The sequence below is a fragment of the Polyodon spathula genome, chromosome 17, assembly GCF_017654505.1.
Source record: "Polyodon spathula isolate WHYD16114869_AA chromosome 17, ASM1765450v1, whole genome shotgun sequence".
NCBI lineage: Eukaryota > Metazoa > Chordata > Actinopteri > Acipenseriformes > Polyodontidae > Polyodon > Polyodon spathula.
Window position 1 is genome coordinate 19891416 of NC_054550.1, and position 21847 is coordinate 19913262.

The following is a 21847-nucleotide window of genomic DNA, read 5'->3' on the forward strand; positions in this document are numbered from 1 at the left end:
AAGACTGACTGAAAAAGACAGTGTCTTCAACCTCTGTCAAGTCCTGCTGCCTTTCAAGTAGACATGACAGCCATTATCTAGGGTGCAAGCATGACATGACAGGTCTTAATAAGCAAAGTAAACCTTATTTAATTTAAAACAACGACAGCTCTTACCCATTTCAAATGTATTCTGCCACCGACAGATAATGGTCCTTGGAGTTGGGTAGTTTTCTATATTTCTTCTTGTTGTTTTGAACAAACTGGGCATTTTAAACTCTAGTTCCTGAAAATAAAGTGCCCCTACTTTTTTTTTTTCATTGTTTTCCACAAGCAATTTTCACAACCATTTAAAAATAGAAGGTGCAATAGCAAACCTCCCAATTCTGTGTTCCAGTATATCACAAGTAAACTGTTCGGTTCAAAGCACTTTGTAGTCACTGCACTTTCATTTCCTTTGTGTGGTACAGAAACATGACTTACTAACAAGGATTTGAGGTCCAGCATGTGCTCCTTTTGAAGGATCACCATGGCAGCCATTCCGCAGAAAGTATAACCACCGTGGGCCTCTAGTCCAGGTACACCACCAATACCCCCTTCCCAGTTCTGACACCTGGACAGCAAGAACAGTGACATCACTGTACAGAACTGAATAATCCTGCTAGCAGGAGACGAGTCTTTTAAGGAAAGTGACAATTTACAAATGCTGTTGATTGCTGTCTGAAATCAAAATTAGTTCAGAAAATTGTGAAAGTGAACTAACGAAATAAAGGGAGGCCTCTTAAGTGAATGGAGTTCTTTGACACTGAAGCGTGAACCAACGTTTCTTAATTTTTCACCTGTTTGTTTTCAAATGAACAGAACTAAGTTAAGTTAAAAAAAATGCTTGCTGGTTAGCCAGCGCTGTCAGAAGCACAAGCAAAAGAGAATTTAGCAGCCATGAGCCAATATTGGATTTCTAGGTCCATCAGGGACTTTGTAGGTACAAAACGCTTTGGGTAACAAATTGCTCCTTTATTTTTCTTGGGAAGAAACAAGGACAAATTAGTACTAATTAATACTTACTGAGACTGATCTCTAGGTTTAAATATCCAATGCTCTTTCTATTAATATAGGCACAATTGCTTAAGAAAAACGAAGTACCTAAATTCAACATACAGACCACATGTTAAAACAAAAATCCCTTTGATTCACAGTTGGATTGATTCCATGCTTTACCATGAGGCTTCATGGGACCTCTGCTGTGTAACAAGCGCCTTATTTCCCCCCACCATGCAGTTACATATTAAGGAAACTTGTCAACTTTAGTTTTACAGCTGCCTTTGACATCACTGCTCCTAAAAAATAAATCACATGATGGATCTAATGCTACTGAGCTTTGGCATCACTCTGGCTTGGTCACTGAACTTGAGTTTCTTTTCGTATTTCTAAATTCAGCACTACAGAGTGTTTAACAGTAATGGGTTAAATATATAATGCTGGTACGGAGTCAGCGCCAGAAATTCAGAACACCTGCAGAACTCTCTTATCCTACTTACATTACAAGCATCTCCCTGTTTCCTGGAAACAATCACATGCAGGAATGTCCTGAGGAAGAGATTACGTCTCAGAATGCTGAGTCATGTATTGTGTTGCTGATGCCTCTTACCTTGTAATCCAATTTGGGGTTCCCTCAAATAGCGAGGCCGTGATGATGTTTGTCAGGGATGCCACCGAAGCAGCACAATAAGCACTTCTGTACAAAGAAAATAGAAAGACAGGTTGAAAACGCAGAGCACAGTTTAAAAAAATACAGCTTTTTTTTTTTTTTTTTTTTTTGTAAATCTGTGTAAACGGTAGTTTACCATTTAAAACTATCACACACAAACTTGATTTCATTTGTTTTTCACATTTTAAATAGATTTTCACATAAAATATTCAATTACACTGCATCAAGGTACTGCAAATGCTGAAACTTTTTTGAAAATGTTTTTAAAAATCAATGCAACATTCCAGTTAAACCATAAAATTTGATTAAATGCCTTGTGAAATACTATACAGTTCAAGATTTCTATTTTAGTTTACAGTTAATACCTTGAAAAAAACATTTGTACTATTCTTAATGTTACAGGCTTTCATTTATAATGATCTATAAACGATTCATGTAACTGAGCAGGTATTAAATCAAGGAGTTCTGTGCTGGTAATGCGGTAGTTTTGCGCCTCCCCCCAGACATGGAATAAGGGTTTACATCACTGCTGATGCCAGCATTCAAGGATAACTTTGGAGCAGTGTGTTGAGATGAGCTGTATAGAAAAACATCATTTTGCCAAGGCATCTTGCACAAATCTCTCGGAAGTTCTGTAACCTCCACTGTTTGCCATGCCAGAGAAGCACTGCATAGAGGACGCGGTGATGGGGGAAATGAATCACTGGCTATTCTGACCTAGTGATCCTGCAATGTATTCATCCAGGGAACGCATTTCAACAGCTTCATCATCCAGCAGCTGTTTCCAGAAAACCAAAGAATTTGTCTGAACAAATTTCCTTACAGATCTTGATGCCTTTCCTTGTCAAATCAAAGATATGTAGCGTTATTTTATAATCAATTGATTTTTAATCGCTGTTCTTAGCAAATCAGTATACAGACTTGATTATGGATTAGCTATATGTTACTCCTTTGGATCCAATCAGTAAAAACATACAATTCCTCTACCATACTGGTAATGGTAACATAAATGCCAACAGGAAAATAGAAACAGCCAATTTGAGTTAGAATTTATTTTTTAGTTTATCTTGATTCTTCTTCTGTGGACTTCAGTCAAGAACTGCTACGGCAGCATAGATCCAAAATAGATTAAACCAAAACTGGTTTTCTTAGCTTTTAAAATGTTTTCTTTACATACAGCGTTCTTTTGTAGCTACGTGACTCATAATATATCTACACATGCAGAAGGGCATTACATGCCAAAAAAATGCACATGACACCACCCTTAAAAACATCCCGTGATATATAATACAGTACAATTTACTCTAATTTACTCCCAAAATAGGACAGGGGCAACTGAACGGTGTATTGAATGTAGTCCAGCACTGTTGTACAAATGTAACCCCTGCGGCTGAACGCAGCCAGTTCATGACAAGCTGCCTTAGACAAAAGAGGTTTCTCTTGGGGGATGAAAAGCACAGTTGTCTCCAGGGCTGGTGCAGCCATGGGTTTTCCAGAAGCCAGTGCCTGCTAGTGTCTGCAGGCCAAAGTTCAAATGTCAGCTTCATCTGTAGCACTAGGCTATGTCTCCTGATCTGCTGAAGCAGAGCACCAAGCCTGTAACATAACCGCTCTAACCTTGTATTGGCTGTCTAGCTGACTTCAAGGACTCTGCGAAATGAAAAATTCAGCTAGTTACAAATACTTCTGTAACCAGACTGCATATCAATGAATGTGCGTCTTGTTATACCTGGGTTTTGTGGTACTGGGGGTCAGTTGCCCTTTTTAACCCACTCAGACCTCGCTAGATATCTTGGTACCCCTGAACAGATAATCATGCACTCTTCAAATATACACATATGATTTTAACAAGCAAACCGTGCCGTGCAGCGGCACCTCAAATTATTATAGATTTTCTACAAATAACAAAAACCTGGGGTGGGACATTTCTTGCCCATTTAACATCAATCAGATCTGTTGTTCACTAAATAACCCTGAATAGATAACCTTCCCCTCAGATTCTGCAAGACTGGCAAAAATACAATGTTACAAAAAAATGTTACCCATTTACTCCCAGTTCAATAAGGCAGCCATTTGTTAATTTTAACAAATGTCATGGGCAGTCACCACTGCAGAAAACATAGTTATGGAAGGTAAAACAAAAGGATAAATATCCCACTGGGAGTTAATTACATTTGGAGTTCCACTACACTTGTAATATGGTTCATTCATTAAATCATATGATTTGGTGAACAAGTAGGCATCAGTGGGTATATTTTTGGGTATACTGTTGTGTACAAGTCTTATTTAGCAGCTGGCACCAAACTGTGAGCTCAGAGGAGTGCTGTAAACAGTACGAATAGTGAACAAACACACCTGACATCCACTTCACCTCCCACGTGCATGACGAACGACCCACCAGGCTGCTTCAGCGAGTACAAGAAGTCTAGCAGTTTTTGCCTACGAAAACAGGAACACTTAATAACTTATTTTAAAACTACACTGTACAGTAAAGTATGCTTAAACATTTGAATCGTTCATGGCAAAGCAATAAGAAAGCACTTATTAGTTTTAACACAATTAGACAATTATTAATAAGAAGTTAAAACCCAAGAATAAATAACAATTTAGTCTTAAATAGTGACTTAGACAGCATTTATAAAGGACATATTTATTTAAAAAAAAAAAAAAAAAAAAAAAGATTTGTCATCATTATAAAATGATTACTATTATAATCTGCAAAGAAATATTCATTATTTAGGGCAGTAGTTTAGAATTCCTGACCATGAATATGAGGTCTTACATCAGGGGCCACTAAATAAATGTCAAGCACAATTAATCTGTAAATTGGATTTAAAATAAAATCATGTTAACATGCAGATTTCTGAACTGGCTCAGAGATTGAGAAAGAGTAGCAGTAGATTGTAATAACTTGAAGTTAATTTACTGCTAATTCAGTATTCCAGATTATGTCAGATGCTCAGCACTCTGGTTTTACGGGCACAAATTTCCCCATGGGCACAGTTTTGAGAACCGCTGGTATAAATAACGGCGCATCTAAATACCACCACCTCTTTCCACAGGATTTATACAGAGTGCTTACATCGTTTGCTGTTTAGATCAGGGGTAGACGACCTCAGCACCTCCAGTCCAGGTATTTGTTCCAACCACGTCTTTAATTACTAAACTGAACTGATGAAACAGTGGATCAGACCCTGAAAACACCTTTATCATGAATTATACCCATGGCATAAACCTTCCCTGGTTTAGATTATTAAATGGGACTCCCTTGCGTGTCTCATATTACTAAAACACTGAGTGTGAAGAGACTGCTACCTGTCGATCACGTTGTATGCCTCCTCTGTGCCGATAATGCAGAGCGCGTTGACGGCTGCGTAAGTGGGAGCAAGGTGCGGATGCTGGCCGGGGCCCCCTGCAAACCCGCCCCTGGGACTCTGACACCGGGCCAGGAAATTACACACACTGGGAGACAAAGTGACAACAGGGTTTAATTTTTCTTGAAACTGGATTTCTTTGTTAAAAGCCACAGAACTTGGGCTTCAAAGTTTATTTGGCATCCCTAAACCGTACCTTTAACACTTAATGGCCGTAGGACTATGGTTGCTCTTTGATGTCCTTTTAGTATGTGGTCACCAGGACTGAACATAGCGGTCTACATTACAAGGGCAATTTGCTCCTAGTGGAAAATTGGTCCCAACAGTGCAATTTCACCAGTACATTATACAACCTCATCATGACCTCCTTTGATCTGTACTCTACACTTTTGACTAAGTGATTGATGCAATGCAGGGTAATTCCCCAATGCTATAAAATGTTTTATAAAAAAAATAAATAATAATCATCATCCTGACAGAATTGATTAAGTCAGAACCAGAACAAAGCATTGGAGAAACAATTACCATTCAAAGAAAATAGAGTTCAGCAGCACTAACCCACACTGAATCGTGTGTCCGTTTAAACTTGACACACCTACACAGTACTAAAACCCTATCAATGACCCTTTCATAAAAATAAAAAATATCAGCCACTTTATAAGCAGCATAGTGTTTTTCATCCCCACTTACTCCGATGCTACAGATGAAGGGACTGGTTCATCCAGGAGCTCCAGGCTGTGTAGGATCCAATAGCAAAGCCAGGGCCGGCTTGCATCAAGACACTGACAAAGAGACACAGAATCAGATGTTCCAGCTTGGTGTTACTGGAAATGTAGCTTTATTTGGAAGAAGCCATGTAAAACGTGTTTTAATATGTGAACGTCTTAATGATTCAAATGATAAGTGAGACAACGTACCTCATAGGCATCTGAAAGATGGCGTAAACCCCTCTTTAAATAGATGTAATGCTGCTCCCGTTGCAGGCTGGGTCTGAAAGAAAGACAAGGAGCTTCAGAAGCTTGAAGAAAAATCTGACCAATGCACATTATTTCTGAATTCGTTAGACACAGCACTAGGTATCTACACTACATAGAACATTAATTTATTTGCATGACGAACTGACCGCACTGGAATCAATGTCGCAGAGTTTGAAATCCAATCCAGAAGGTTTGCGAATTTGCATGCACAAGGAATTTTAGATTCATGTCTAGGATCTGACAATCAATTGAATTGTGCAAGTTAACAGCAAGTCACACTGTACTACACAGTGTTTCAAGAAGCATTTTATACAAGCTTTGCTGACCAACTGTTCATCATAAACACACTCTGTGCTTAGCAGAAAAGAGAGACCGTCCACTACAAGGTTAAAAAATTAAGCAAGCAGAGCTTGCTATGAACCTCATTAAAAGGAGCAAAAACCAAGGTTTCATCGCTATTAGTACTGCCAACATCGCTGGCTCCCTTGTCTTTTGTGTTGAATACCTTCATGTTGGTGCTTGTTTTTTCTACACTTTAATTGGGGATATGCAGATATTTCAAACGCAAGGCTGTTAAGAGGCACGGAGCTTGTTTATACAGATGCTTTGTTAAATGCAGACAGTAGATTCATGGTTTTGATGTGTAGGAATGGGAAGGTGCAGCAGTATGGTACAGTGGCTCTCAAAAGTATTCACCCCCCTTGGACTTTTCCACATTTTATTGTGTTACAACATGGAATCAAAATGTATTTAATTAGGAGTTTTTGCTGCTGATCAACACAAAAAAGGCCATGACGTCAAAGTGAAAAATAAAATCTACAAATTGTTCTAAAATTACAAAATATAAAACAGAAAATAATTGATTGATAAGTATTCACCCCCTTTGCTATGACACACCTAAATAAGCTCTGGTGCAACCAATTGCCTTTAGAAGTCACATAATTAGTTGAATGGAGTTCACCTGTGTGCAATTAAGGTGTTTCACACGATTTCAGGTTAAATACACCTGTCTCTGGGAGGTCCCACAGTTGGTTAACACATTTCCTAACAAAAAAACTACATCATGAAGATGAAGGAACATTCAAAGCAAATCCAAAATAAGGTTCTTCAAAAGCACCAATCAGAGGTAGGATACAACAACATATCCAAGGCACTGAATATCCCCCGGAGCACAGAAAAGTCCATTATTAAGAAATGGAGAGAATATGGCACAACTGTGAATCTGTCTAGAATAGGCCATCCTCAAAAACTGAGCATCCGGGTGAGAAGGGCACTAGTCAGGGAGGCCACCAAGAGGCCTATGGCAACTCTCAAGGAGTTACAGTCTTCCACTGCTGAGCTGGGAGACACTGTGCATAAGGCAACAATAGCCCGGGTGCTTCACAAAACTGGCCTTTATGGGAGAGTGGCAAAAAGAAAGCCATTGTTTAAAAAAACTAACATCAAATCTTGGCTAGTTTGCCAGAAGGCATCTGGGAGACTTTGAGACCAAGTGGAAGAAGATTCTATGGTCTGATGAGACTAAAGTAGAGCTTTTTGGCCTCAACGCTAAGTGCTATGTTTGACGCAAGCCTAGCACCGCACATCATCCTGAGAACACCATCCCTACTGTGAAGCATGGTAGTGGCAGCATCATGCTATGGGGATGCTTCTCTGCGTCACGGCCTGGAAAGCATGTGAAGATATAGGGCAAAATGGATGCAGCAAAGTACAGAGAAATCCTGGAGGAAAACCTGCTGAAGTCTGCAAGAGACTTGGGACTTGGGAGAAGATTCATCTTCCAGCAGGACAATGACCCCAAACATTCAGCCAAAGCCACATTGGAGTGGCTTAAAAACAAAAAGGTTTGAGAGCCACTGTATGACTGTATGGGTGCCATAGACTCAGGGGGTTCTAGAGGAGGAAGGAATGTGTTTGCGCAACTCTGCGTCCACCAGGAGTTAGGACTGAATTGTCATCTTATTCCTGCGGGTGTTAAATGTGTATCTGCATTCTATTCAGTTTGCAGAAGCTTTTATTTAATTTAGTGAAATGTATTTGTATCAGATTGAAATTATATATGAATACTGTTTAATTATACTTATTTAACTATGTCATAGAAATATAATGCAGGGTGCTGTGTAAGATAAAACTGATTTTCACCGACTCAAGGTCAAAGCATAAATCCACTTGTAGATATCTGGTTGTATCCTACAGAACCCACATTATATATATATATATATATATAAACAAAAAATGTAGTTTTAAGTGACTAAGAGCCGACAAAGCCGAAACAAACGGGAACTGACAGGCAAGACTGCCATTGTGCTCTTACTACAGCCATGTTCTGACTTAACTGGTACAGTAGGTGGGTTCACTCCAGGCAACGTAGGTAGTCAACACCACTGGGTAGGTTGGTGGGTTGCTGAGGATTCAAAAGTTTTCTGAAACAGCCTAATATGCTTTAAATCAGTGGTTCTGAATCATGGTCCTGGGGGGACCCGTGTCCGCTGTTACTTCCTTTCCAACTCAATTTCAAACTAACAATTGGCCAAATCAAAGCTGTTGAATGACTTGAAGAGATGAAGATTTCAAGTTATGTATGAAACTGAATAGAACTTAATCTCCAACTTCTTATAAGCTGAAGAATAGTTTAAAAATGTGATTAAACAAATTGTTAGTTGAATTGAGTGTTCATTTAAGTAACTGAGAGCTCAACTGGAACAAAAACCAGCAGAGACAAGGGTTCTCCATGACCAGGGTTGTGAACCACTGCTTTAGAAGTTAAGAAAGATCACTGTTCTTTGTGATTAAAACCATTGATATGTGACTTGTAAAAGACAGTCAGAACAAATACAATATGAACACATCTGAAGTGAGACAATGTAGATGGAGGATACCTGCTGTTGGCACCTCCACCACTGTGGGAGGACTGCTTTTCGCTCCCACCTCCAGCAGCAGAGGGAGCATGTCTGCTGGTTTCCCCACTGCAACCAGAAGGGGAGGAGCCCCTGCCACCTTCATCAGGAGCAGAGCAGCAGGAGCTGCCTCTGTCTCCACCACCAGGAGCACAGCAGCAGGAGCTGCCTCTGTCTCCACCACCAGGAGCAGAGCAGCAGGAGCTGCCTCTGTCTCCACCCCCGCTAGAGGGAGAGAAGCAGGAGTTGCCTCTCCCATCAGCATTGGAGAGACCTGGGGCAGGAATCGGACCGTCGCGACCGTGCCTCTCCCGGACGTATGAAGAGGGCCAGACAGGATTCCCACCGGGACGCTGCTGCTCCCTGAGGGCTCCAGCTGCATCGACCGGTCTGCCAGCCTGCTTCGACGAGCGGAAGGCTCCAACATCTTCTCTCCTATCCAGGAGGTCGAGGACCCGCTTCATCTGGGTTCCCCTGACTCGATGAGAATGGTAGTCCTTCGCTCCGCGATACGAATTTTAGGAATATGCATTGCTTTTTAAACCCATCCTGGCTGGAAATAGAGCTTCCGCCGCTACTTGTCCTGCAGGACCGCAGGAAGCACCGGGGCCGGCACCTCAGAAAAGGGGGCTGTCGGCTACAAAGGGGGGGGAGGTCAGGACACCAGCTGCCCCAGCTGCACTTTCGGATTTATCAGTATGCATGACTATGAAGAGATATGTGAAAAATACAGCGAACAAGGGGTGGGGCTAGGGCTGGGGATGCAGTACTGAAGTGTCCTGTGATATGCATGACAATTTTTTTACAGTGGGCAGCTGCCCTTGCCCTGTTTCTGGTCCAACACGTACGCGACCAAGGCCAGCGTCCCTACAGACTAGTGTCCTAAGACGATACGGTTTTCTGCTACCCCCTATATTTCCATCCCCCATGTTTTCGTTCTCTGACCACTCCTTGTCTGGACTAATTAGAGCTTCCCCACTCCTGGCCGCCCTTTTGTCGTTCGTCTACAGCGGCCGACCATTTGGAATCCCGTGACCCGCCTCCCAACCACTCAGAGAGAGGGAGAAAACCACCCTCCCACCTCTCCATGTCCTTACCATGACTGACAGGGATCTTGGTGTTGCTCGATGCGCCAAACAGGTATCAGCACCGACCTCCCCTTGTTGTTACAACAATATAAAGTTTGGATTCCGGAGACACTACGTGAACCCATGCTAACAAGTACAGGTAGCAGAAGTTTGGCGTCTCAAATTTGGTACGTATTCCGCATTTTGACTGGTTCTGGCAAGCACCGTGATTTACAGTTGGAAGGTGGCCTCGTAAAACAACAACTACTACCCCCAGTCCTGCCCTGCCCTGCCTCGCACAGCCAAAGGATGCCTGGTGCTCCACATCGCCTGTCTCTCTTTTATCCCCTAGGGTTGCTGAGAGTCCCGCTTCATCTGGGGTTGCCTGTCTCTCCTCTGCTTCTCCTTCGGTTGCTGCCGGCTCTGTGCAGCCTGGGGTCGCTGCCTGGCTTGCGCCGCTACTTGTCCTGCAGGACCGCAGGAAGCATCGGGGCCGGCACCTCAGAAAAGGGGGCTGTCGGCTACAAAGGGGGGGGAGGTCAGGACACCAGCTGCCCCAGCTGCACTTTCGGATTTATCAGTATGCATGACTATGAAGAGGTATGTGATTAATACAGCGAACAAGGGGTGGGGGTAGGCTGGAGATGCAGGGACGCCAGAATCACTGTTGAGCGCTCTTGAGGTGTTGTGGGCTAGTCGACAAAACACAGAGGATGGAAGGAACCCACCTGAAAAGATGTATCCAACTTAGCTCAATCCAGACGGTTGTCATTCTGATGCGCTGGGGAGACCGCACTGGGTTGATCCCCTATGCCAGCATCGCAGCCGTTGTGTGTGCCGATGCACTGAGGAGGCAAAATAAGCTGATCCCTGGAGCCAGCATTACATTTCAGGAAATCAACACCAGACAGACGGATATCTACATCATCAGATGGAAAGCAACGCAAATGGATGCAGATGCAGATAGATCACATTAGTTTACTGTAAACCTACGTCTTAATTGGTGCTTATCTTGGCAAGAGCAGAGTTCAAATCAGCATGAAGTTTAACATATACTCTCATGTAATGGAAATCAAAATAGGCAAATTAGTGACTGTCCACTTTAATTGATGACTTCAATAGGCCACACATTCATTTAAAGAAGTAAAAGAAAAGGAACACAAAGACACAGATGGTAAAATGCCTGACACTTTTAAAAAGTTGTTTAGATGCCGAACTAAAACACAAAGAAATTTAATGTTTTCATGCACCATTGCCTATTGTTTCTATATCACTGATTACTGACTGAAAATTGAAATTCTCACACCTAGAGGTTTTCATTCAGATAGGTACATAAAACAATCTTGAGGTATTCTAATACATTTGCACACTAATGTATGTACAAAGTATCTATTAAAAGATATTAAAATGCAATCTCTGGAAACCATTAATAATTTCAACAGGAACACAATTCTAGCAGATACAGAAGTTCATGGTTAAGGAACACTGTCACTATAACCGACATACCCACATCACCCCCAACTCCCCTAAACAGAACGTAATGTACCAACATTGCTGACAATTTAGCAGTGTGGTCTGTGGTGTGACTTTAACACAGATTCACTCAATATTAGAGTATTTTAATACTATCTGCTAGGAATATAGAACAACATGTCAATTTGAATTAGGTTGGCTCTACATAAGGTGCCAGTGCAATGTTTAGTCACTGATTTCTGCAGCATCACATTATCCACACACTTCACTTGCTGTGACTCATCAGTCAGTGGAGAAGAAAATGACAGTAGCACAACACTTCTAGCATCTGAATAATTTTCCCAAAACCACTCCTTTGCACCACAGATCAAGCAACACATTAAGACTATCTAGTCACACTACAGGGTAGCCAAGTTGCTAGAGAAACTTGATTTTGTTTTTACAAACAGTCTTTCACAGTCTCACAATTTAAATTAGATGGTTGCTACTCCCTCAGTTGCATTCCTTGCTCACAATGTTAAATCTAAAATAGAATATGTTAGTTGTCACTGTTAATGATGCATTGCTGCAGGTGCCGTTGTTGCTAGATGTTTTTTATCTTTGATTATTGTGTAGGGTAAGATTGTTGGAACCGATTTGTTATAACTCAAGAGTCTATCCTGGTTAAAATAAAATAAACGTTAACATATTAGTTTCCGGACCATGTCTGAAACCTACCCATGCAAGTCAAGGTTCATGCGCACAAAGCAGTTGCAACGGCACCTAACTAGAAATTATACAAACATGATGCAACTAGCTGCATAGTAGTGACATTGAACACAGCATAAGGTTTGTGAAATGTGTTCAGGAAACTATTACAGAAGACTATTGCATTATAAACCATTATAAATATCAGCCATACAGTATACTGTATGTGATTCCTGTAAAATATTATCTGTTAAGCTTCACCTCACAGCTCTGAGACTGAGACAGAGGGAAGACCTTTACCCTGATGAACACCCTCTGCTTGCCATTCAGTCCAGGGCCTCTCTCAAGCAGAGACTGACAATTGTGTTGTGGTATAATCAGGGGTGTGCAATTCACATCGCCCGACACCCCGGACAAGATTTGTGTAAAGGACAACAAGTTTTGCCGTTACACTTTGCCCGCTGGACAATAGTTTTTAGTTATTTATTTTTCCCATGTTCATTCTGTTGCTAGGAAAACACGCAAGTTTCTGAAAACTGAACTGCGGAAGTCTAGCACCTACACACAAACATTCTAAAAAGTGTTTCCGTCCCACCCCTATCACTTCAGATTGGCTAGCTGTGGAAAAAGCTGATTTTCTATTGGTTACAAAGAAACCCAGAAATTGCTGCCAAACGAGCCTCTGGCAAGGCACAGAATAATCTTAAGGTATTAGTTACGTTTTGTGTAAAATCAGCAAATGAGTGATACCGGTTTATTAATACATGAACCTGACATTTAAATGCAGCAATCTGTTACAGGTATAAAAAAAACAAACAAACCAAAAAAAAAACAACCTAGTCACTAAGGTAGTAGCAGATTAGAAAAAAAACGTTGTGTAATTAGTCCAAAACATGAAGTTTACTGTTTACAACCAGTTCAAGACAAACTTTCCCTGGCAAAAAATGTAATGATTTTTTCTTTCTATTATATAAGTGTTGCTATAAATTTGTAATTTACCATATTTTATATATACGATAAATGGTGTAATTTAATATGGATAAACGGTAAATGGTTTACCATATTTATAGTTTTTTACATTATGCTAATATTTATATAATAATATATATATATATATATATATATATATATATATATATATATATATATATATATATATATATATATATATATAGAAAAAATTAAGAGACCACTGCAAAATTATCAGTTTCTCTGGTTTTACTATTTATAGGTATGTGTTTGGGTAAAATGAACATTTTTGTTTTATTCTATAAACTACTGACAACATTTCTCCCAAATTCCAGATAAAAATATTGTCATTTAGAGCATTTATTTGCAGAAAATGATAACTGGTCAAAATAACAAAAAAGATGCAGTGTTGTCAGACCTCGAATAATGCAAAGAAAATAAGTTCATATTCATTTTTAAACAACACAATACTAATGTTTTAACTTAGGAAGAGTTCAGAAATCAATATTTGTACTTGGCTTGATTCATGCCAAAGCTGCCCGATTCCAGCCTTGCTGAAGCACCCCCAGATCATCACCGATCCTCCACCACATTTCATAGTGGGTGCGAGACACTGTGGCTTGTAGGCCTCTCCAGGTCTCCGTCTAACCATTAGACGACCAGGTGTTGGGCAAAGCTGAAATTTGGACTCATATGGAGGTGCTTCAACAAGGCTGGAATCGGGCAGATTTGTCTTTGTGAAGGGCACATGAATCAAGGCAAGTACAAGGTTGTCCTGGAAGAAAACTTGCTTCCTTCTGCTCTGACAATGTTCCCCAACTCTGAGGATTGTTTTTTCCAGCAGGACAATGCTCCTTGCCACACAGCCAGGTCAATCAAGGTGTGGATGGAGGACCACCAGATCAAGACCCTGTCATGGCCAGCCCAATCTCCAGACCTGAACCCCATTGAAAACCTCTGGAATGTGATCAAGAGGAAGATGGATGGTCACAAACCATCAAACAAAGCCGAGCTGCTTGAATTTTTGCGCCAGGAGTGGCATAAAGTCACACAACATCAATGTCAACACCTCCTAAATAAATAAATAGTAAAACCAGAGAAACTGATAATTGATAATCGATAATTGATAATCTACTGATAATCTCTTAGTTTTTTCCAGAGCTCTCTCTCTCTCTCTCTCTCTCTCTCTCTCTCTCTCTCTCTCTCTCTCTCTCTCTCTCTCTCTCTCTCTCTCTCTCTCTCTCTCTCTCTCTCTCTATATCTATATATATATATATATATATATATATATATATATATATATATATATATATATATATATATATATATATATATATATATATATATATATATATATATATGAGAAAGCACAAAGAGGTGTAATGTTTTCACACACGAGTGCCTACTGTTTCTATACCACTGATTAGTGACCGAAGATTCTCACGCCAAAAGTTTTCATGCAGGTAGGTATATAAATGACCAATCTTGAGGTATTATAATACATTTGCACACTACTACAAGTATATCTTAAAAGACATTAAAATGGAATCTCTGGAAACCATTAGTATTTTCAACAGGAACACAATTCTAGCGGATAGGAGTTCATGGTTAAGGAATACTGTCACTATAACCGACATGCCCACATCACCCCCTGCTCCCCTAAACAGAATGTAATGTACCAACACTGCAGATAGTTGAGCGGTGTGGTCTTTGATGTGACTTTATTAACACGGGCTCACTCAAGATTAGAGTATTTTAATTAATACCTGTTAGGAATATAGAACAACATGTCAATTTGAATTAGGTTGGCTCTGCATAAACTGCCAGTGCAATGTTTAGTCACTGATTTCTGAAAAATACCATTTACTCATAATCTATCACATGAAACAATTCTTCAAATTATCATATTAATCCTAATAATCTAGAATCGAGGATATTGAATAAGGAAGGCGAGACTTAGGCTACACATTCAGTGCACTCATTTGCTTAATATGTTCTTAGTCTGTACTACCATTAATGGTTATCCAGAATATTTTGAAAACAATAAACTTGTGATGAGGAATTGATGTAGGTGGTTAGTTATGCAACTTCAAAATCAGGTTAGCAACAATGAATAAAAAAAAGCAGTGCATAGACCAGGGCTATCCCAAGGGATGTCTCCTGAGCTACTTAAGCTCACAGCGCACCCCAATATAGCTCTAAATACAGCTTTGAAAAGATGTACAACAAATTGCTCTTGCATTCAGACATGGCCCATGTTTAATCAGCACAGTCATACTGAAGTCTCAACTCATTATTATTCAGTCAGCTATATAGCTGTACAAAAACAACTTATATTACTACAGTATTTTTCCTTTTCTAGTGTGTGTGTGTGTGTATATATATATATATATATATATATATATATATATATATATATATATATATATATATATATATATATATATATATCTCCATCCAATTCAAAACTCGGCTATCGCTGTCTCGACCTTTCTCCAGACTTATTTCTCCCTACACCCCCCTCTCGACCTCTCTGCTCCTCCACCAAGGAGCCCGCTCCTTCTCCACCCTTGCCCCAGTCCCTGACCACCTTCCTGCGCTTCCTCAAGACATAACTGTTCAGACAGCATCTGTAAACCTCACAACACGACCTCTAAACGGCAACCAACTGGATCATTACTTGCTTCAGCTTGTACTCACACTGCACTGCTCCATAACCTTGCCTTATTCTACAACTGCTCTTAATTATATAACTATTCCTGTATCATGTACCTGATTTACTCTTATAGGTATCTGTAGTCACGTTTTTGGTAACTGCTCTTAGTTGAAATTTTTCTTAGCCATTTATCATACTTACTATGTGCTCCTAATGAACTTTACTTGCATGAGCAAATATTTTTAACTGCTTAGTTGGACTTGCTTAAAAACAGGTTAAAAATCATCTGAAGGCAGAAAAGTAATACTTACTGTGACAATCTGTGATTTATCTTGTAAGCACTGAATACCTCTTGTACACTGTCTTCAACTTTTTTCTGTTTAACACAAAGATGATTTTGTATTAGGACATTGGACCAGCATTAAAGTAAAAAATATATATTTGATTAATATCTAGTTTACAATTCTGATACAAAAAGTCTAAGAGGAGGTATAGGCTAATCTTATTTTATGTGGGTCCCACAGTAAATGATCAAAGACAAGCACACATAACACATAATATTTTTATATACCTGTATTCTGTTGTGATTCCTGGAAGTGCCTGTGACACTGCCGCTTATAAGAAACCCCTCATAATATAAATGAACTGTGTTAGTATATCAGATATGGGTACACAATGGTAAAACGAAGCACGCAAGGCTCTTAAAATGATCTAAGCTGCTTTGTATTGTGGTCTTGCAAAACTTAGATGTACATCCAGACCGGTACTGTATTTTCAAAACCACCAGTTATACAATGGAAATGATTAACAAGTCGAAACTTGTTGTTGTTGTTGTTATTATTATTATTAAATATATACCAGAGTCTTAATCGTCATGACGTCCTTGGCAGAACCTACGGTGAGTACAAAGGTTGAGTAGTTAGCTAATCTGTGATTACCACTGGTATTAATCGCTATTGCGCTGTGATGAAAATATACCAAGCCAGCACTGGATCTATGGTTGAAATTCAACCCAAGACTCCTTCGCGCTGGCCTCTTTACTCATATGCAAATGTTTACGTTTTTCAAATTTATAACCCTAGTGTAACCCAGTCAGCATCATGTCTAGGTCAGTGTATAAACGTACAGTCTGTACATATTTTATTTTATATACTGTGTCAGTATATCACCTGTTCTATTGAAGTAACCGTCTTCACATTGTCCTCATTAAACAGTTCCGAGCTATGATATTCCTCAAGACAGCGCAAAATTGAAAGTGGTTCCTCCATGATAACGCGAAAAAGTTAACCAAAAATAACGAAAATCCAGTTTTAATCTGAATGCTGCCCTGAACCACCTATCGCTGGGTTTCCTGCGGGTTGGGCGGTTGCAAAGGAAAGCCGTGCTACGGCAGCTCAGCAGGGATTGCTCCAGTACTCGTTGTACTGTGAAACGCGTTTTTTAAAGTCGACTGTTTACAGTTGTATCTCTCAAAACCGAGATGCTGCCCGCTCTGGAGGTTGATAAACAGTTATTATTGTACTGTGAAGTCCTCCAATGGTGGCTAGTGTATTGTTAACGAAAAGGTGACTTTCTCTCAATATTCATAATATTTTTATAATTGTTTCTTAACTGTTTATTTAATTTTTTATTTTAATTTTGAAGTTAGCATGATCATTCAAAATAGATAGAAAAAGATGCCATTTAGGGTATTAACAAGGTTTCATGATAACATTCCTGCTGGAATCTCTTATTTTCACTTTCACTCGTTTGCAAGAAAGCTACGACAAGGTTTGGGCCTGTGTAAAGTATGTCACAATTATAACCCTTTTTAAACTTCCTTTACTCCTGTTTCTCCAAAAATGTCTCCCAAGCTGTATCTCACAGGTTTTGAGCTTTCTTGAGAAGGCCTTGGCTGTGTCTTACAGTAATTTAAAAGATCACATTGCGTTTCATATTTTAATATTTCTTTCGGAAGTGTCATATCTGCTCCATGATATATATATATAGCTATATATATATATATATATATATATATATATATATATATATATATATATATATATATATATATATAGAGGAGAAGAATCTCTTTTCCAGTTTCAGAAAATGGCAAACGAAATACACAGTAATATTAAGGTGGACCTTCGATGGACAAGAAAAGAAATATAATTTTTAGATACCGTAGTAAAACTTGAAGAAGGTTCAATTGAGACTGACCTCTTCTATAATCCTACTGACATGCACCAGTATTTACATATGTCCTCTGCACATCCAATACACACTAAAAGGGCAATCCCAAAGGGGCTAGGAATAAGAATACGAAGAATATGCTCTAAAGAAAGTGACTATGTAAAACAAAGACATGTATTAAAAACAAATCTTAAAAAAAGAGGATACAAAGAAAGAATTATAGAGACAGGGTTAAGAAAAGTGGATAAACTAAAAAGAGATGATCTACTAGAATTATAAAAATAGAGATAAAAATGTCAAGAGAGTCCAATTAGTAATGACGTACTCTAAACTTTTGCCCAATATTTCTAAGATAGTTTGGAAACACTTGCGTATTCTACATAATTCAGAAAAATTGAAAAAAGTGTTTCTTAAGGCCCCAGTTGTAGCATTCAAAAGAGAAGCTAATTTAGGTGATATTCTAGTTCACAGTAAACATAAAAGAATAATTGACAGAATAGGTTCTACAAATACTTGCACTAGTACATGTAAAGTTTGTAAATACATGGACAAAAGTAGAAATATAATTAAACATAAGAACACCACATATCCACTAAAAACTAATACCTACTGTAAAAATAGCAATGTTGTTTATGGAATAGCCTGTGAAAAATGTGATGAAATAAAATATGTTGGAGAGACTGGAACACCTTTATATAAAAGAATTCAGAACCACCTTTCATTAATTAGAAATAAAAAAATGAATGAACCAATAGTACAGCACTTCACCAGTCAAGGACATGACATAAATGATGTAAGGTTTTTAGTATTCGAACAGCTAAAATTAGATAATGCAACATATAGAAGAATAAAAGAAAATAAATGGATAAATAGACTGAACACAGTTATGCCAGCGAGACTCAACAGAAAAGAATTAACTAATTAATTCCAATAAATATATAAAAGTTAAAAATAATTAAATAAACAAAATTAATTCAAAAGTTGTGCATGCTGATGCGCTGGGGAGACCATATTAAGGCTGATCCTCAGAGCCAGCATTGCATGATAATATAAATATAAGTTTATATAAAATAATGTTAATTAGAATTAATATAGATTTAAAGATATAAGTAAAAGTGATGTCACATATAGAACACCATTACATCATGTAAGAATAAATCATGGATTTGAATATAAACAATAACAAGTAGTTGTCATGCTATAAATACCTCCAATGTTTTGATTCAAACACAGGCTCCCTTGAGAAAGATATGTACAACATATCGAAACATTGGGCAGCTGGCTCTTTGATAAAATATATATATATATATATATATATATATATATATATATATATATATATATGGTTACACACCGCGCTGTTTCCATTCAGCTGAAGTCGACTTGTAGTCTGAAACATCCTGAATTTACTTTTTTAATCAATTAATCAGTTTCTTGTGTACCTACATTACTTTTGTCTTTTTGATTTTGCACCTTTTGCTACACGTAGTGTTTTCCTTTTTAAAATTTTGGCTCTCTTTCAGCTAATATATATATATATATATATAATATATATATATATATATATATATATATATATATATATCCGGATACAAAAATTAGATGTTTATATTCACTAGAAATGACAAAATACCTTATTTACCCGCCTCACCAGAAGTTGTGTGACAGCAAATGGCAAATAAAAAAGAGCTTTGTGAAATACGTGAGATTACTATATCAGGGGTGGATCCACACTTTTATGAAGTAAACAATATTTTTGACATTTTTAAAATTAAAGGGAGGTCCAGACCTTTCCTTATATATATATATATATATATATATATATATATATATATATATATATCCCACACACAGTGGAAGGCCTGCCTTTGAGCGAGTCAGAATCTTATGGGGAGTCAAGAACTTCATTCTGAAATGCCTTGCTTAAACAGTGCTTAAACAGTTGTGTAGTGATTTTTATATAGATTCTATATATATATATTTTTTGTTGCGACTTTCTGTTATGTGGAATGCAGTGGTGTAACTTTGGTTTCAAAAGTGGAGGGGGCAGTTTCTGTAGTTGGGGCATGCATGAAGATTATTCAGTCTGAAATAATAAAATATGTTACAAGCAAGTATAACAAAGCATTGCATCCCTTGTATGTCTAATTAAAAGATCCAAAGTCATTCCTGTGGCAGTCATTCAAAGCAATATTGGCACAATGTTGTCAGTCATGGAATTACAAGCCAAGTATAACAAAGCATTGCATCCGTTTGTATGTCTAATTAAAAGATCCAAAGTCATTCCTGTGTGGCAGTCATTCAAAGCAATGAGAAACGTTGGCACAATGTTGTCATGAGTGTGGCAAATAGCTATCAGTTATTCAGTGTCACTTCTGAGTCATAGAATTACAAAGCCATGGCTTTAGTCTTCGAAGAGCCCTGAAGCTCCGTTTAGATTGGATTTACTCTTTAGTACAACTAGCCCCTGAGGCAGCGTTGAGCGCTGTGTGGTTACAAACTAAAACCATTTTTCTGTGCTTTAGATACAGCAATGTGGTTCATCCTCCTCTATCTTTGTCCATCCATTTGACATTTTTCCCCAACTTTGATCTCAGGCTGTATACAAATTTGTCAACCAGGTCTTTAACTGTGTGCCATGTATGTTCACGTCTCATTGCTCGGTTTCCCTTGTTAAGGTATGTGCAACTCCAGGATCAGATCAGCATAATGGATCAATGGAGGCTGATCCAGGTCCTCATAGTAAAATACCATCTCATGATCCAGTGATCCCGGATCCGGTCCCAGTTCTATTCCCATTGACCTATACTGACTAGTGATTATACCAATAAATTGTGAAATATGAGTTTTAGTATTTGTGCAATGTGAGGGGGACATTCCCCATCATTGAAAAAGTGAGGGGGACATGTCCCCTGCGTCCCCCGTGTAAATTACACCTATGGTGGAATGTAATATACGAAAACCAAAACAGTGAGTTTTTCCCCTTCATTTTACAACACCATTTCCCCGTTTGTTTTATTTGAAGTTAAAATTAAGTTTCTGTTTGCTTGTTCAGCTACAAAAAGACACAAGTAAACCTCATGTTATTACTTTATGAAAATGTGTTGTTGCAGAGCAAAGCTCTGCCCTTTTTAAATTGGCAAGGATGGGGTTAATTTCCCCTACCTGCCTGGGTTTATTATGTTCAGGTGGCCGGGGTTGATTAGTTGATTAGGTTAATTAACGATCAATCGGCACCCAGCCACCTGACATAAAAGGAGGCCTCTGCTTCTCATTTGGGAGGAGGGAGCTGAGGAAGCAGGTTGGTGTTGGTGTTGGTGTTGGTGTTGGTGTTGGTGTTGGTGTTGGTGTTGGTGTTGGTGTTGGTGTTGGTGTTGGTGTTGGTGTTGGTGTGTTTGAATCCAGTGAAGGCATTGCCCAGCATGGAAACCTTGTTTTTATAAGTTTGTTTTTGTATTGTTTTTTTTTTGTGTGTGTTTAAATCCCTTTATTTTGGCATTGTGCACTTTTGTTTTGTGTTATTTATAATAAAATTTGTATTTTTTTTGAACTGCAGACTGTCTCTGGGCCTCTATCCACTTGCCAGCCTGCCACATTTGGTGTTAAAAGTGGGATCGCGCCACCTAGAGGCTCAGAGCAGTATTTTTATTTTCTTTTTTTGAATTTTTGGGATAATTTTATTTAAAAAAAAAAAAAAAACCAATACAAAAACAAACTTACAAAAACAAGGTTTCCATGCTGGGCAATGCCTTCACTGGATTCAAATTTACCAAACCAAAACCAACACCAACACAAACACCAACCTGCTTCCTCAGCTCCCTCCTCCCAAATGAGAAGCAGAGGCCTCCTTTTATGTGAACTCACCAACTCAGTGAAGTGGCGCCCTTGA

The 21847-nt window shown here is 38.7% G+C and overlaps 1 protein-coding gene across 1 annotated transcript in view; it reads right to left on the reverse strand.

Annotated features, from left to right (window-relative positions):
* Positions 1 to 17145, reverse strand: part of LOC121329662 (protein farnesyltransferase subunit beta-like) — a 31824-nt gene extending 14679 nt beyond the window's left edge. Inside the window, exons 1-9 of the mRNA XM_041275369.1 lie at positions 16956 to 17145; positions 16358 to 16414; positions 16098 to 16162; positions 5978 to 6050; positions 5751 to 5842; positions 5002 to 5148; positions 4042 to 4125; positions 1627 to 1713; positions 462 to 591 (exon numbers count right to left, since the gene is read on the reverse strand). Of these exons, the coding sequence (XP_041131303.1) occupies positions 462 to 591; positions 1627 to 1713; positions 4042 to 4125; positions 5002 to 5148; positions 5751 to 5842; positions 5978 to 6050; positions 16098 to 16162; positions 16358 to 16414; positions 16956 to 17054 (834 nt within the window). The 5' untranslated portion in view covers positions 17055 to 17145. The remainder of the gene's footprint in view (positions 1 to 461; positions 592 to 1626; positions 1714 to 4041; positions 4126 to 5001; positions 5149 to 5750; positions 5843 to 5977; positions 6051 to 16097; positions 16163 to 16357; positions 16415 to 16955) is intronic.
* Between the last annotated feature and the right edge of the window lie 4702 nt (positions 17146 to 21847).